The sequence below is a fragment of the Sciurus carolinensis genome, chromosome 4 (genome assembly GCF_902686445.1).
Source record: "Sciurus carolinensis chromosome 4, mSciCar1.2, whole genome shotgun sequence".
In the NCBI taxonomy this organism is placed as follows: domain Eukaryota; kingdom Metazoa; phylum Chordata; class Mammalia; order Rodentia; family Sciuridae; genus Sciurus; species Sciurus carolinensis.
This window is the reverse complement of record NC_062216.1, coordinates 82,277,564-82,294,410: the sequence shown is the minus strand read 5'-3', so window position 1 is coordinate 82,294,410 and position 16,847 is coordinate 82,277,564. Positions and strand designations below refer to the sequence as shown.

Genomic DNA, 16,847 nt, shown 5'->3' with positions numbered 1-16,847 from the left:
TTGCATTGGTTATTGTTATTATTTGTTTCCCCCTAAACTGGAACCCTTCAGGGACACTATAAGTCAACAGGGTAGAAACTCTACTGCCTCAGATCTGTACTGTTAGAAGGGAAAACACAAAAATAACATGAAAAAGCAAGGGAACAAATTGCCCCAAGAGAACAAAGATACTCCAGTAACAGAATTCATTGACACTGCAGTGGAAGAAATGTCAGAGGAGTTTAGAAAGTACATAGTTAAATGATTTGCAAAATGAAGGACAGTATAAGAAATGAAATCAGAGAGAAAATACAGGAAGTGAAAGATCACTTCAATAAAGAAGCAGAGATTCTATTAAAAAAAGCAAAAATCCTCAAAATGAAGGAAACAAACCAAATTAAAAATTCAACAGAAAGCATCACTAATATATTAGATCACTTGGAATACAGAACCTCAGGCAATGAAGACAAAATATATAATCTTGAAAATAGAGTTAACCACAGAGAGATGTTAAGAAACCGTGAGAAGAACTTCCAAGAATTATGGGATAACATAAAAAGACCAAATTTAAGATTTGTTGGGATAGATGAAGGCCCAGAGATACAAATCAAAGGATTGCACAATCTTTTCAATGAAATAATATCAGAAAATTTTCCAAACCTAAAGAATGAAAATTGGAAAATCAAATACAAGAGGCTTACAGGATCCCAAATGTACAAAACTACAACAGACCCACACCAAATTACATTATAATGAGAATGACTAACATACAGAATAAGGATAAAATTTTAAAGACTGTGAGAGAAAAATATCAGATTACGTATCAGGGGAAACCAATTTGGATCTCAGTCAATTTTCAACCCAGACCCTCAAAGCTAGGAGGTCCACTAGGAGGTCCTAGAATAACATATATCAAGCTCTGAAAGAAAATGGATGCCAAACAAGAATCCTATATCCAGCAAAATTGTTTCAGATTTGAAAAGGAAATAAAAACCTTCCACGATAAACAAAAGTTAAAAGAATTCACAACCAGAAAACCTGCACTACAGAACATTCTCAACAAAATATTCTATGAAGATGAAATAAAAAACAAAGTGAAAACCATCAAAGGGAGAAACTACACTAAAGGAATAGTCAATCAAAGGAGAAACCAATTCAAATTAAAAACTAGAAATAAACCAAAGTGATCAGGAGCACAGATTATATCTCAATAATAACCTTGAATATTAATGACCTAAACTCATCAATCAAAAGACACAGACTGGCAGATTAGATTAAAAAACAAGCTCCAACAATATGCTGTCTCCAAGAGACTCACCTCACAGGCAAAGACTTTCACAGATTGAAGATGAAAGAATGGGAAAAAAAAATCAGACAAAGTGAATTTTAAGCCATAATTAATCAGAAGGGACAAATAAGGCCATTGCATACTGCTTAAAGGACTTATACATCAACAAGACATAACAATCATAAATATTTATGCCCCAAACCATGGATCATTTACATACATTACAAACCTTTTCAATTTCAAGAATCAAATAAACCACAACACAATAATACTGGGTAACTTTAACATGCCTCTGTTACCACTGAATAGATCCTCCACAAACAAAAACTAAATAAAGAAGCTATAGAAGTTAAAAAAATACAATTGATTTAGACTTTAATACACATATATAGAATATTTCATTCATTAGTGACTGAATACTTTTTCTTCTCAGCAGCACACAGATCCGTCTCCAATATAGACCATGCTATGTAATCTATCACATGTTATCATACAATTGTAATATTACCTTAATATATTTTTAGCATCTGTATGGTTGATAACTACCTTTCCATTGATATTAATTTTCGTGTTCTTGTTTTCTTCATTAGACCTATTTTTTTATCAAATTTTAGCATATTTCTCTACTTCATGTATTTCTGCTCTTATTTTTTCCTTCCTACTACATAATTTGAAAATAATGTTATTCTAACTTCTTTCTGATACAAGTTCTTTAAGTTATGTCCATCTGAGTACTGTTTCATCCCAGAGATCCTGATATTTTAAGCTTTAATTATCACTTAGTTCAAAGCACTTTTTATTTACTTTTGTTGTGCTTTCTTCCTTGACCTGTGAGATATTTTTAAGTGTGCCATTTAATTTTGAAATAGTTGAAATATGGGGGGGTGGGGTTCTATACATCTTAAGGCGATTAATTTCTAATGTAATAAATCATGCAGGAAACATAGTCTGCTTCATTTCAAATGTTTAAAAAGTAATGGAAATCTTTTTTATATTGATTGTATCGGTTACACACATGTCAAAACTGATCAAATTGCATACTTCAAATATGTGCATTTTATCATACTTCAATCATACCTTAAGAAAGTTATGGGGAAAAAAAAAAGAAAAGTTTTCATAGAAAAGTACATTTATTAGGAAAACATGTGGATATGTGTGCAGGCAAAAGAGAAAATATGGGAGAAGAAACTGATTACCAAGCAAATACCAAAGATACATGAGTTCCATTACATGCAAACTAGCAGATGCAAAATATAAAGCTGGAAATGTTCGCCGACCCTTCCCTCAGGTATTATTCAGTTTAGATGGAAACATGGGTAATTATTTCACCTGAGCTCCAAAGACCCTAGAGTTGGGGAAAATGGAGTGTGAGTGAGAGTGAGGGCTAGCACAGTTATAGTTTGGATATGAGGTGTCCCCTGGAAGTTCATGTGTGAGACAAAGCAGGAAATGAGAGCTGGAACCTACACAGTAAGTTAATCCATTTGAAGGATCGATTTACTTAGATGGATTAAAGCCACCCTCAGCATTTATCTCCCTGAGAAATCACAATTTTCTAAGTAAGACAATTCCCCTAAATCAGTGACTCTTAAAGTGGCAACTATGAAGTGGGGAAAAAAAGTTGTCACAAGTACAACTTTTTACAGGACTTGTTTATTTTCCCTTCTTTTATAGGAAGTGATCATGGGCTTTGTTTTGTTTTGTGGCATTTCACCTTTTCCTCTCCACTTACACTTCTTTCAGTTAGAACAGAGAAAGAATAGGCCAGGCATAACATTGAAACTAGTGAGTCTTCTCCATTTTATTCTTCAAAACCCTGAGGACTTTAGAAAAGTGAGAGGGACCCAAAACCAAAGTATTTGAGAGAAACATTACATGAGAGTATTCAGTTTGAGAAGAGTGCAACTTTCCCCCAACTCCCCAGGCTAGGAAGCAGCTGCAGACAGGAAGCCAGCAGAGTGGACGGGATGATGGTAGGGCCCAGTGGTGGGTAAATGTCTGAGAAGCACTGTGAGTGACAGTCAGCCTCACAGGAACCACCAGCACCTGAAAACCACCCATGTTTATTGAAGTAAGCACCACCCACCTCTATCATCTAGTGGCTGCCCCATCAAGCTACCATTCAAATTGGCATCCAAGGACTTCCCTTGAGTGGCCCCCAGTCATTTAGCCCCTTCACTGGAAGGCTCTGCCCCAGGATGTTTTTGAGTCTTGGTTCCATTCATTTCCACATGATTTCCCTCTGCTGTCCTAACATTTTGGAGCACAATCCTAAGACCAAAAGGAGGAAGGTGAAATCCTGGACACATATAGTACAGAACAAGTAGCAAAATGAGACACCAATTTCCACCTCCTATTTATATATAGTGTTGTTGTTGTTGCTGTTGTTGCTGCTGTTGCTGCTGCTGCTGCTGCTGCTGCTGCTGCTGCTGCTGTTTTTGAGAGTAGGGTAATGAATAAGTCATTTGGAGATTCTCTTCAAAATAAGACAATCATTAGTAGATACCTATTGCAAATGAACAAGTTTTTAGCATTGCAACTCAGTGAGAATGCAGAGTATTGAAATTTTTATCCTTTTTCCAGAGCTTCTAAGCTCTGAAAATGGTCAAAATTCTCTTGACTCTTTCCAAAAGATATTATGAAGTCCTGTTTGTTTGCAGATGGCAGGGGGATTCTTAATTTAAAATGGCAATGGTAACTGCAATGGTGGCCTTGGTTTGGAGTTATCATCATCACTTGTTCTCAACAAAGTTTCTGTTATGTATCATGTGAAATAGTAGCTCCAAGGACAATCTTGAGAGTATACACTCACAATGCATAAGAGTCAAAGACTTCATGATTGGCCACTGGACTTTCCTAACTCCTATTCCCAATTACAAGCACATCTCAGAAATCCTGCTTCTGCAAATGTAATGGTCTTTCCTTTGTGAAAGGTTAGAGTACCTCCATTTTTCAACTTTTAGTATCTCCTAATCAAAGACTTCAGTAGGAGACAGAAGAGAACAAATTATCTGTTCTGGTCTTATTCATACAAGAATACAGTCTTATTTATATTCATTGTTCTTATTTAGTTCTGAATAGATCATATTAAAATATGTAGTGACAAATATTTAGTGACGGTATAGCCAAGACACTGAAATTAGCATGAGTGACAAAAATGGAGGCCAATTATGTTCTCCAGGCCCGAACTAATGACAATATTTACATTTACCAGAACTTCACATTGCAGTAACTGGAAATAGACTTGTCAAAAGTGGAAATTAGTTTTGTTGTCTTAATTATGCTTCGAGATGAAATATAATATTTAGAAATATCCTCAAATGTAATTCTATGTTTTTTCAATAACATATACTTCTTAGTGAATGCCATTTCAAGCAGGCTTTCCTTGATGATTCTTTTTTTTTTTCCATGAAGCAAAACTACAGATGACTACTTTATGTACTTACAGTCTAACATACCTCAGGTCTGGCATTAAAGGGTCTTAGAAAGTACTATTAAAAAATCATAGAATTTGAATTTATTTTCTAATGGAAATGAATGTATCTTCTATTGCACCCCTACTTGTCATTGACTTTCTTAAAGTTATCATTGTCCATGGTCTTTACGGCATTTTGGAGAACCTGTATGGTTGGTTCCATACCCTTGACAATTTGTTCCAACTGATCTGCTGCTGACTCCATGGGATCGTTGGCATTCTCGGTTTTTAGTGCATCCTGCAACTTTTTCAGGACATCTGTTGAGATGGATTTGGAAAGGTCTGGACTCAGGATTTTCTCAGATGTGGTGGCATCTGATTGCCCTTTGGTATCTCCTCTATAGAAATCCCTTAATTGAAGATTCATGATGGGGAATGTCATCAAGAGTGAAATAAAAGATTCCAAACTCTCACGGATGTTACTATTGCTCATCACAGAGACAATGATTGGTGTCTGGATATTTTTAAACACTTCTTTAGCTGAAGAATACAAATCCTCATTGGTACATTTGTCAACCATAGAACACATAGCTGTGGCAACCTTGGAATACATAGGCTCCTTTTGCATTTTGTTGAACTTTTCTTCTACTACATGTTGCATCTCCTTAAAATTTTTAAGCATTTGTTCAAAGAAATCCTTAATGTTATTATCTTCTTTCACAACCATCAAGGGGATCTGAGTATTCATATTGTGGTTAAGAATCTCAGTAAATGTATTCATGAAGGAAATAAGATCTTGTACACGAAGGAAGAACATTTCAGAAGCTTGAATCAGTCTCTCTTTATCCTTTTCTGACTTTGAAGACATTTCTCCAACAAGGAAGTTTCAGCACTGCAAAGAAAAACAGAATCCAAATGAAAAGCCAAGTAAATTTATCTACCATGAAGACACTGAACATATAAACATAAGACTAACTCATGTCAGGGGCAGGAAAACTACCCAAACTTTAAAGCTGCAATGATTCTGTGCTTAAGTAGAAAAAATAACAAAACAATTAAAAGTAGAATAGGAGTGTGTCACTGAATTTATAACACATACATATCAAATATTCTGTACTGGATCCTGAACCTATGGATATGCTGACACATGGAATAACACTACTCTCAAAAATATTACACTCAAAAACACTCAGAGTTTTGGAGAATGCTGGATACAGCATTAAAAATTACTTGGAGGGGCTCTGGTCTTAGTTAAGATAGAGTAGACACATTCTATCTAATCTTTCCTACTCATTACAACTAACAATCATGAATATGGAACAAAAAAGTAAATACAAGAACATTTGAAAAATAGATAAAGCAGGTAGAAAATAAATAAAGCAGGTAGAAAATACTGCACTTGAAGAACAATAGGATGATGAGTTTCTCTGGTTGTTTTGGTTTTGGGTGACGTTTGTTTTGTTTTGATTTTTGTGTTCCGTCTTTTCCTAAAAACCTGAATAAATCTATATCTTTTAAAAGATTGCATCTGATTTACCTATTGTCTCCCTGGATGCTCTTTCTCACTTCTCTCATACTAACAGCCAACCTCTATTAATTCCTTGCTCTTACTACAAATTTGACCTCTATCTTCTCTCCTCCCTCATAAATATCATATCTTACATTACTTCTGTTCCCTCATTGTCCATCATTTGAAACAGAAAACCATTTTAGCAAATTTACTGTTTATATTGTAGACCATAATTGAACACATCATCCCTGTTAATTGCAATGAAACTGTGGATGCCTTAGTAGGAGCCATTTGGTTTAAGGTTGTATATTGTTTGCATTGGGTGCTGTTAATATTGGTCTCCCCCTTAAAGGTGAGGTACTGGAAGCTTTCAGTGACACTATCAGAATACAGAGTAGAAACTGTATTGCATCAGATCCACACTGCTAGATGAGAAGACACAAACGAAAAGAAAAAAGTGTCTCAAACAAACCAAGATATTCCAACAATAGACTCCATAAACAACACAGTAGAAGAAATGTCAGAGAAGGAGTTTAGAAAATGCATAGTTAGATTGATCTTCAAAATAGAGGATGGTATCAGAGAGAAAACACAGGAAGTGAAAGATACATCAATAAAGAGGGAGAAATTATAAAAAGGAATCAAGCAGAAATCCTCAAAATGAATGAAACAATAAATCAAATTAAAAATTCAATGGAAAGTATCAGCAACAGACTAGACCACTTAGAAGACAGAACCTCAGACAATGAAGACAAAATATATACTCTTGAAAATAAAGTTGACTGCATAGAGAAAGATGTTAAGAAACTATGAACAGAACTACCAAGAAATATAGGATAACATGAAAAGACCAAATTTAAGATTTATCAGAATAGATGAAAGCGTGGAGATACAAACCAAAAAATGTAAACTCTTTTCAATGACATAATAGCAGGAAACTTCTCAAATCTAAAGAATGAAATGAAAAATCAAATACAAGAGGTTTACAGGACCTCAAACATACAAAATTACAACATACCCTCACCAAGGTACATTATAATGAGAATGACTAACATACAGAATAAGGATAGAATTTTAAATGCTGCAAGAGAAAAAAACTGAATATTACATATAGGGGGAAACCAATTCAGATTTCAGTTGATTTCTCAACCCAGACCCTCAAAGTCAAGAGGTCCTGAAATAACGTATTATCAAGCTCTGAAAGAAAATGCATGCCAATCAAGAATCCTATATCCAGTATAATTAAGCTTTAGATCTGAAGATGAAATAAAAACCTTCCATGATAAATAAAAGTTAAAGGAATTCACAACTAGAAAGCCTGCACTACAGAACATTCTCAGCACAATATTCCATGAGGAGGAATTGAAAAACAACAACAAAAACCAGCAAAGGGAGGAACTACACTAAAGGAATAGTCAAGGAGAAAGGAGAAACTAAGTCAAGTTAAAAACCAAAAATATCAACCCCCAGAACCGCAAAAAAAATAAATTAAAAAAAATTACTGGGAATACAAATCGTAGCTCAATAATAACCCTGGATGTTAATGGTCTAAACTCATCAATCAAAAGACATAGACTGGTAGATTTGGTTAAAATAAAAATTACCTAACAATACACTGTCTTCAGGAGACTCACCTCCTATGAAAAGACTTCAGTCCACAGATTGAAGGTGAAAGTTTGGGAAAAAAACATATCACTCACATGAACTGTGTAAATAAGCAGGGGTTTTCATCTTCATATCAGACAAAGTGGACTTCAAACCAAAGTAAGTCCGAAGGAATAAAGAAGGACATTTAATACTGCTCATGGGAATCATACAACAAGATGTAACAATTGTAAATAAATATGCCCCCCAAAATGGAGTATCTACGTACATCAAAAAAAACCCTTCTCAATTTCAAGAATCAAATAGACCACAACACAATAATACTTGGTGACTGTAACACACCTCTTTCACTACTGGATAGATCTTCCAAACAAAAACTAAACAAAGAAACTATAGAATTAAATAATACAATCAATGATTTAAACATGTTATAGAGTATTTCAACCATCATCGAGTGAATACACTTTCTTCTCAGCAGCACATGGATCCTTCTCTAAAATAGACCATATGGTATGCCACAAAGCAACTCTTAGCAAATACAAAAAAATAGAAATACTACCCTGCATTTTATCAGATCATAACAGAATGAAACATAACAGAAATCAATGATAAAATAAAAAATAGAATCTACCTGGAGACTGAACAGCATGTTATTGAACAATGAATGAATAACAGAAGAAATCAGAGAGGAACTAAAAAAATACTTAGAGGTAAATGAGAACACCGACACAACACATCAAATTCTCTAGGACACTGTGAAGGCAGTGCCAAGAGGTAAGTTCATTGCATTGAGCTCATTCATTAAAAGAACAAAAAGTCAACAAATAAATGACCTAACATTATATGTCAAAGTCCTAGAAAAAGAAGACCAAATCAATATCAAAAGTAGTAGAAGAGAGGAAATAATTAAAATCAGAGCTGAAATCAATGAATTTGAAAAAATTGACAAAACAAAAAGTTGCTTCTTTGAAAAACTAAATAAAATTGCTAAACCCTTAGCTGCACTAATGAATTGAAAGAGAAAGAATACTTAAATTACTAAAATTTGTGATGAAAAAGGAAATATCATGATAGACACTACTGAAATATAGAAGATAATTAGAAACTATTTTGAAAATTTATACTCAAATAAAATAGAAAATCTCGAAGACATCGACAAATTTCTAGAGACATACAATCTACCTGAACTGAAATAGGACATACATAATTTAAATAGATCAATTCCAAGCAATGAAATAGAAGATGCCATCAAAAGTCTACCAACCAAGAAAAGTCCAGGACCAGACAGATTCCCAGTCTAGTTCTACAAGATCTTCAAAGAAGAATTAACACCAATACTCCTCAAATTATTTTATGAAACAGAAAAGGAGGGAACCCTTCCAAACTCATTCTATGAGGCTAGTGTCACCCTGATATCAAAACCAGAAAAAGACACATCAAGAAAAGAAAACTTCTGAACAATATCCCTGATGAACATAGACACAAAAATTCTCGATAAAATTCTGCCAAATTGTATATAAATACATATTTAAAAGACAGTACACCATGATCAAGTGTGGTTCATCCCAGGGATGCAAAGTTGGCTCAACATACCATTGGTTCAACATACCATTACAAAACATGTAATACATCACACATCAACAGACTTAAAGACAAGAATCATATGATTATCTCAATAGACACAGAAAAAGCATTTGACAAAATACAGCACCTCTTCATGTTCAAAACACTAGAAAAAATAGGGATAGTAGGAACATACCTCAACATTGTTAAAGCTATCTATGCTAAACCCAAGGCCAACATCATTCTAAATGGAGAAAAATTGAAAGCATTCCCTCTAAAAACTGGAACAAGACAGGGATGCCCTCTTTTACCACTTCTATTCAACATGGTCCTTGAAACTCTAGCCAGAGCAATTAGACAAACCAAAGAAATTAAAGGGATATGACTAGGAAAAGAAGAAATCAAACTATCACTATTTGCTGATGACAAGATATTTAGAAGATCAAAAAAATTCCACCAGAAAATTTCTAGAACTCATAAATGAATTCAGCAAAGTAGCAGGATATAAAATCAATACAATAAATCAAATGCATTCCTATACATAAGCAATGAATCCACTGCAAGAGAAATTAGGAAAACTACCCCATTCACAATAGCCTCAAAAAAATAAAATAAATGGACTGAGGTTGTAGCTCAGTGGTAGAGCACTTGCCTAGCATGTGTGAGACACTGGATTTGATTCTCAGCACCACACATAAATACATGAATAAAATAAAGGTCTATCAATATCTAAAAAAAATTAAAAATAAATAAAAATAAAATACTTGGGAATCAACCTAACAAAAGGGGTGAAAGACCTCTACAATGAAAACTACAGAACAGTAAAGAAAGAATTTGAAGAAGGCCTTAGAAGATGGAAAGATCGCCCATGTTCTTGGATAGGCAGAATTAATATTGTCAAAATGGTCATACTACCAAAGTGTTTAATTATTTTAACCAATTCCTATTAAAATTCCAAAGACATTCTTCTTAGAACTAGAAAAAGCAATCATGAAATTCACTTGGAAAAATAAGAGACCCAGAATAGCCAAAGTAATCCTTAGCAAGAAGAGTGAAGCAGAATGTATCACAATACCAGACTTTATACTACAAAAAAGCAACAAAAACAGCATGGTATTGACCAAAACGATACATAGACAAACGGTACAGAATAGAAGACACAGAGACAAACCCACATTAGTACGATTATCTCATACTAGACAAAGGCACCAAAAACATACATTGGAGAAGATAGCCTATTCAACAAATGGTGTTGAGAAAACTGGAAATCCATGTGCATCGAAATGAAATTAAATCTCTAGCTCTCACCCTGTACAAAAATCAACTCAAAGTGAATCAGACTTAGGCACTAGAACAGAGACCTTGTGCCTACTAGAAGAAAAAGTAGGCCAAACCTTCATCATGTCAGCTTAGGACCTCACTTCCTAAAGCACAGGAAGTAAAATTAAGAATCAATAAGTGGGATGAATTCAAACTAAAAAGCTTCTTCTCAGCAAAGCAAACAATCAATAATGTGAAAAGAGGACCTTCCAGAATGGGAGAAAATCTTTATCACATGCACCTCAAATAGAGCACTAATCTCCAGGAAATACAAAGAACTCAAAAAACTTAACACCAAAAAAATAAAAAACCCAATCAATAAATGGGCTAAGGACATGAACACCTAACAGAAGAATAAATACAATCAATCAACAAACATGAAAATATGTTCACATCTCTAGCAATTAGAGAAATGCAAATCAAAACTACTCTAAGACTTCATCTCACTCCAGTCAGAATGGCAATTATCAAGAATACAAGCAATAATAAGTATTGGTGAGGATGTGGGAAAAAAGGTAAGCTCACACATTGCTGGTAGGACTGCAGATTGGTGAAACCACTCTGGAAAGCAGTATGGAGATTCCTCAGAAGACTTGGAATGGAACCACCATTTGACCCAGCTATCCCACTCCTAGGTTTACCCAAAGGACTTAAAATCAGCATAGTACAGTGATACAGCCACATGATTTTAGCAGCTCAATTCACAATAGCTAAGCTATGGAATCAACCTAAGTGCCCATCAACAGATGAATGGATAAAGAAAATATGTTACATATAAACAATGGAATATTACTCAGCCATAAAGAAGAATGAAATTATGGCATTTTCAGGTAAATGGATGGAACAGGAGAATATCATGCTAAGTAAAATAAGCCAAACCCAAAAAACCAAAGGCTGAATGTTTTCTCTAATAGGCAGATGCTGATCCATAGTGTGGGGGTCTGGGGTGGGGGGATTGGGAAGAATGAAGGAACTTTGGATTGTGCAGAGGGGAGTGAGGGGAGACATGGGGCAGTGGGGATGGGAAGGACAGTAGAATGAGACAGTCATTATTACCCTATATACATGTGTGACTCAGCACCATGTACAGTCAGAGGAATGAGAAGTTATGTTCCATTTATGTACAATGGGTCAAAATGCATTCTACTGTCATATATAACCAATTAGAACATTTTTTTAAAAAAATGAACATGAAAAAGAAAGATGATTTGCATATGTAGCTAAACACCTTCCAAAAAAGAAAACTAAAGGCCCAGATGGTTTCACTGGTGAATTCGAGCAAAAATTTATAAAATAATTATTAATGGACTGGAGATGTGGCTCAGGGTAGAGTGCTTGCCTGGCATGAGTCCTTGGGTTTAATACTCAGCACTGATTAAAAAAGAAAAAAGGAATTAATAATAACCCTATATAATATCTTCCAAAAATAGAAAAAAAATTCTTATCTTAGCAAAAAACTACAGTGTATCTATCCCTCAAGAACTTCAACACAAAAATCTTCAATAAAAATATTAGTATCCAATGTGACAAGTAGAAAGACTAACACATCATAACCAATTTGATATTTATGCCAAAAATAAAAACCTAGTTTAGCCCATCAGAAAATCAGACTAAGGAATAAAAGACTTTTTAAAAAATTCAACATCCATAAATGATTTTAAAAATCAGAAAATTACAAATACAAAAAAAATTTCCCATCATAGAGGGCTCTTATTAAAAAAAAGAAAAACTATAGCTAGGCTGGATATATAGCTCAGTGGTAGAACATTTGCCTAGCATGTGCAAGATACTGGGTTTAATCTCTAGCAGCATTTTTTTTAAAAAGGACAAAAAAATGCAACTAACATAAAAAAGACTAAATGTTTCTTCCCTAAGATCAAGAATTTGAAGAATTTGACCAGGATGCCCTGGACATCCTAAGTTGATAAAAAGGAAATATTCACACTGGGAAGGAAGAAATAAAACTACTTCTATTTGAAAACAACATGATTGTTGTTCCAATTATCTTTTTTTTTTTCTGTTGTGCCTAAAAGTCCTGACAAGAACAATTTTAGGGGAAGAAAAGTTTATTTTGGGGCTCATGGTTTCAGAGGTCTCAATCAATAGAAGGCTGGCTCCATTCCTTAGGGTTCAAGAGGAACCCTGTGGTGGAGGGAAGTTACTCACATGATGATTAGAAAGCAGAGAGAGAGACTTTACTTGCCAGATACAAAATATATGCCCCAAAGGCATGTCCCCAATGATCGGTCTCCTCCAGCAACACCCTACCTGCCTTCAGGTACCACTCGATTGTTCCCAAAAGGGGATTAATTCACTGATTGGGTCAAGGCCCTTACAACCCAATCATTTATCCTCTAAATCTTCTTGTTTTGTCTCACACATGAGCTTTTTCAAGATACCTCATATCCAAACTATTCAATTGCCTACAATAAAAAAAATCCCAAGAGGGGTTGAGTTGTAGCTCAAAGGTAGAGCACATGCCTAGAATGTGTGAGGCACTGGGTTCAATCCTCAGCACCGCAGAAAAATAAATTTTAAAAAAATGTATACTGTGTTCATCTACAACTAAAAATAAAAAAATTTTTAAAAATCCCAAGAAATCTATAAGAAAGCTCTTAGAGCTGTAATTAAGTTTAGCAGATACACGGTCAACATACAAATATAAAATGCACTTCTATTCACTAGGGATAAACAATTAGAGGTCAGTAACTTTTTATAACTATGATTTACAATTCTCTCTCCATGAACTACTTGGAGAATATATCCTTAGGTATAAATTTGAGAAGACAAGTATATAATCTGTATATTAAAATTCAAAATAACCTAAAATTCAGAAGAAAAACATCTAAGAAAACCCAAATAAATGGAAAGACAAACCCTGTCCATGAATTAAGAGACTGTATATATAAAACATCAGCTCAAGTCCAGCCCACAGATTGGAAGGCTCTGTATAGTTAAGATGATCACTTTTTCCCAAATTGATCCATGCAATTGCAGTCAAAATACCATCAAATTCTCTAGAGATACAGAAAACGGAATTCTAAAATATGTGTACAAATGAAAAGAAACAAGATCCGACAATTTTTAAAAGAACAAATTTGGAGGACTCACGCTATTTGATATTGAGATATACTTTAAAACTACGGTAAACATGACAGTGTGATATTGGTGACATGTAGACCAACAAAACAGAACAGAAAGTTTGGAAATAGACACACAAATGTGGTCAACTGATTTTTAATAAAGATACAAAGGTAATTTAATAAAGAAAGTTTAGGTGTTTTTCAACAAATGGCGCTAGAACAACAGAACATCCATGTGTGTAAATATGAACCTGGCTCATATACTTCACACTATATGGAAAAATTAACTCAAAATGGAACATAGATGTAAATATAAAAGTAAAACCGTAAAACTCAAAAAAGAAAATACAGGAGAAAATCTTGTAACCTTTGGTAAGTCAATTAGTTCTTTGATATGATACCAAAAGCACATTCATTTAGAAAAAAAATGGTAAGCTGAACTTCACTGACTTAAAAACTGCATACTGTTCTGTAAACATGCTCTCAACAGCCAGGTGTGGTGGTGCATGCCTATAATCCCAGCCACTCAGAAAGCAAGGCAGATGGATCACAAGTTTGAGGTCAGCCTCAGAAGTGTCTCAAAATAAAAAATAAAACGTCTTAGGATGTAGCTCAATGGTAAAGTGCCCCTGAGTTCAATGCAAAAAAAAAAAAAATCACACTTCTGACAGAAGACTTTTATCCAAAGACCCTCTAGGTATTAGACAGAACAATTACTTGACAGTGTTTGTGGAAGCAAAAACATACACAGTGACAAAATTACATGAAACAATACACACACAAATGAGTACAAATTAACCTGGGAAAATCAATAGATTGGTGAATTACATCAAAATTAATATTCTGACATGATGTTGTAGATTGTTCCAGATGAATCAGAAAAATATAAGGAATTCCTGTAATAGTTCTCACAATTTATCTGTGAAAATTTAGTTTGGAAAAATTAAGACCTAATGGAGGAGTGCATTGGCAGTTCATGACAGTGAGATACATTTTATCATAACTTTTTGAGAGAATATAAGCCATCCACATAGTGTTGTCCAGATGACTAGTTAGAGATATGCCTTAGACTGCAGGAAAAATTATTAAATAGCAGCAATATATTTGGGGTACAGCCACAAACCAGCAACAATAGAACCATGAGATTGAATGAAAGCACCCAGGGAGAACATACAGAGTGAAAAGGGAGCTAACCATGGAAACCTAGAGAACATCAATATTTAAGAATATACAAATGATGAGAATCCATGTAGAAATTGAAGGAATGTTTGAAAAGAGAGAATCATACAACCCTAAGAAAGTCAACAGGAAGGACTGGCCAATAATTTCAAATGCTATAAGACAGACAAACACTGTATATTATATATTCTATTATACTAGGCACTACAATGCCATTGGGTGAAGCAAGGGAGCACTATCACAAGAGGTGGGGATATGTGCAGAAGCTACATTACAAATATTGAAAAATTAATGGAGAAAATGAATTAGAGATAGTTGCAGATACATTGACAAATTGGAAAGTCAGCGATGAGGTGAGATAAAAGAAAATACAGGGTCAAAAGTTGATGATTTTTAGGTTTGTTTGATTTTTGGATGCAGTATTCAAAAAAGTTGGATTTTTAAACGATTTTTAAAGTGTTTAGTTAATTGAACTAGGCAGATTATTCAAGGAAGGAGTAATTAATTGGTTTCCAGTAGAGCTTTTCAGGAAAAGGGAGTGAGTTTCAGAATAAGGGGGAAAGGAAAAGATTCTTAGAGAAATTATCAAGAGAGAAGCTATATGCAGATGCGTTTGGAGATAGCATTGATCAATTTCACTCATTAACCACTGTCCTCAACCCAAGCAGTTAAATCAGTCTTCCTGGCTCCCTGGCACCATCCTGGTTCCATTGCCTGCACTAGGAAAATTTGCCTCCTCTTAAGGTTCAGTCCTGACTATTTATTCAATGCCAATACTAACTTTAGTCAAGGAGGATATAAGAAGTTCAAGTTGACCTGGCGCAGTGCCACACACCTGTAATCCCAGCAACTTGTAGTTTGAGGCAGGAGTATCACTAGTTCAAGGCCACCAAGACCTTGTCTCAAGATAAAAATTAAAAAGGTCTGGGAATGTAGTTCAGTGATAAAGCACCCCTGATTTCAATGCCCAGTACCCCTCCCCAAAAGAAGTTCAAGTTGGTTAGTATAAAGTCAATATTGCTTCTAGTTTTTCTTTGAAATTCTGAAAAGGAGACTAGAAAAATATGCCTAACTCTTTTGCATTGTTATTGTTCATACCTTAATTATGACAGCTCTGCAGCGTGAAGATTTGGAATGGAACTACCATTTGACCCAGCTATCTCACTCCTTGGCCTATACCCAAAGGACTTAAAATCAACATACTACAGAGATACAGCCACATCAATATTCATAGCTGCTCAATTCACAATAACTAGATTGTGGAACCAACCTAGATGCCCTTCAACAGATGAATGGATAAAGAAACTGTGGTATGTATACACAATGGAATATTACTCAGCCATAAAGAAGAATAAAATTATGGCATCTGTAGGCAAATGGATGAAGTTGGAGAATATCATGCTAAGTGAGATAAGTCAATCCCCAAAAACCAAAGGACGAATGATCTCTCTGATAAGTGGATGATGATACATAATGGGGGGTGGGAGGGAGGCAAGAATGGAGGAAGGATGGATTATATAGAGGAAAAAGAGGGGTGGGAGGGGTGGGGGGATGGAAAAAGAGTGAGTCAAACATCATTGCCCTATGTAAATGTATGATTACACAAATGGTATGCCTCTACTTCATGTACAAACAGAAAAACAAGTTGTACCCCATTTGTTTATGATGAATCAAAATAAATAATTTTTTTAAAAGAGTACCATAGAGAGAACCATAAAAAAATTATGACAGCTCTGGTTTGACTTCTGTGTGGTGGAGAGAAAAGGGTATTTGAGTAAGAAGAAAACATTAAGAAGAATGGAAATAAGAGAGAAACAATAACACCTTAGGTAAAATTGCACTAAACAGCATTCCTCAACAATGTTCCCTTCCATAACAAAACACAACTGTTTTTAGATAGGGCAG

The 16,847-nt window shown here is 34.7% G+C and overlaps 1 protein-coding gene across 1 annotated transcript; it reads right to left on the bottom strand.

Moving 5' to 3' along the window:
• Positions 1 to 4,824: 4,824 nt before the first annotated feature.
• C4H12orf60 (chromosome 4 C12orf60 homolog) lies at positions 4,825 to 5,550 on the bottom strand. The gene has a single exon (XM_047548274.1). It carries the CDS (start codon positions 5,548 to 5,550, stop codon positions 4,825 to 4,827), a length of 726 nt encoding a protein of 241 aa, XP_047404230.1.
• Between the last annotated feature and the right edge of the window lie 11,297 nt (positions 5,551 to 16,847).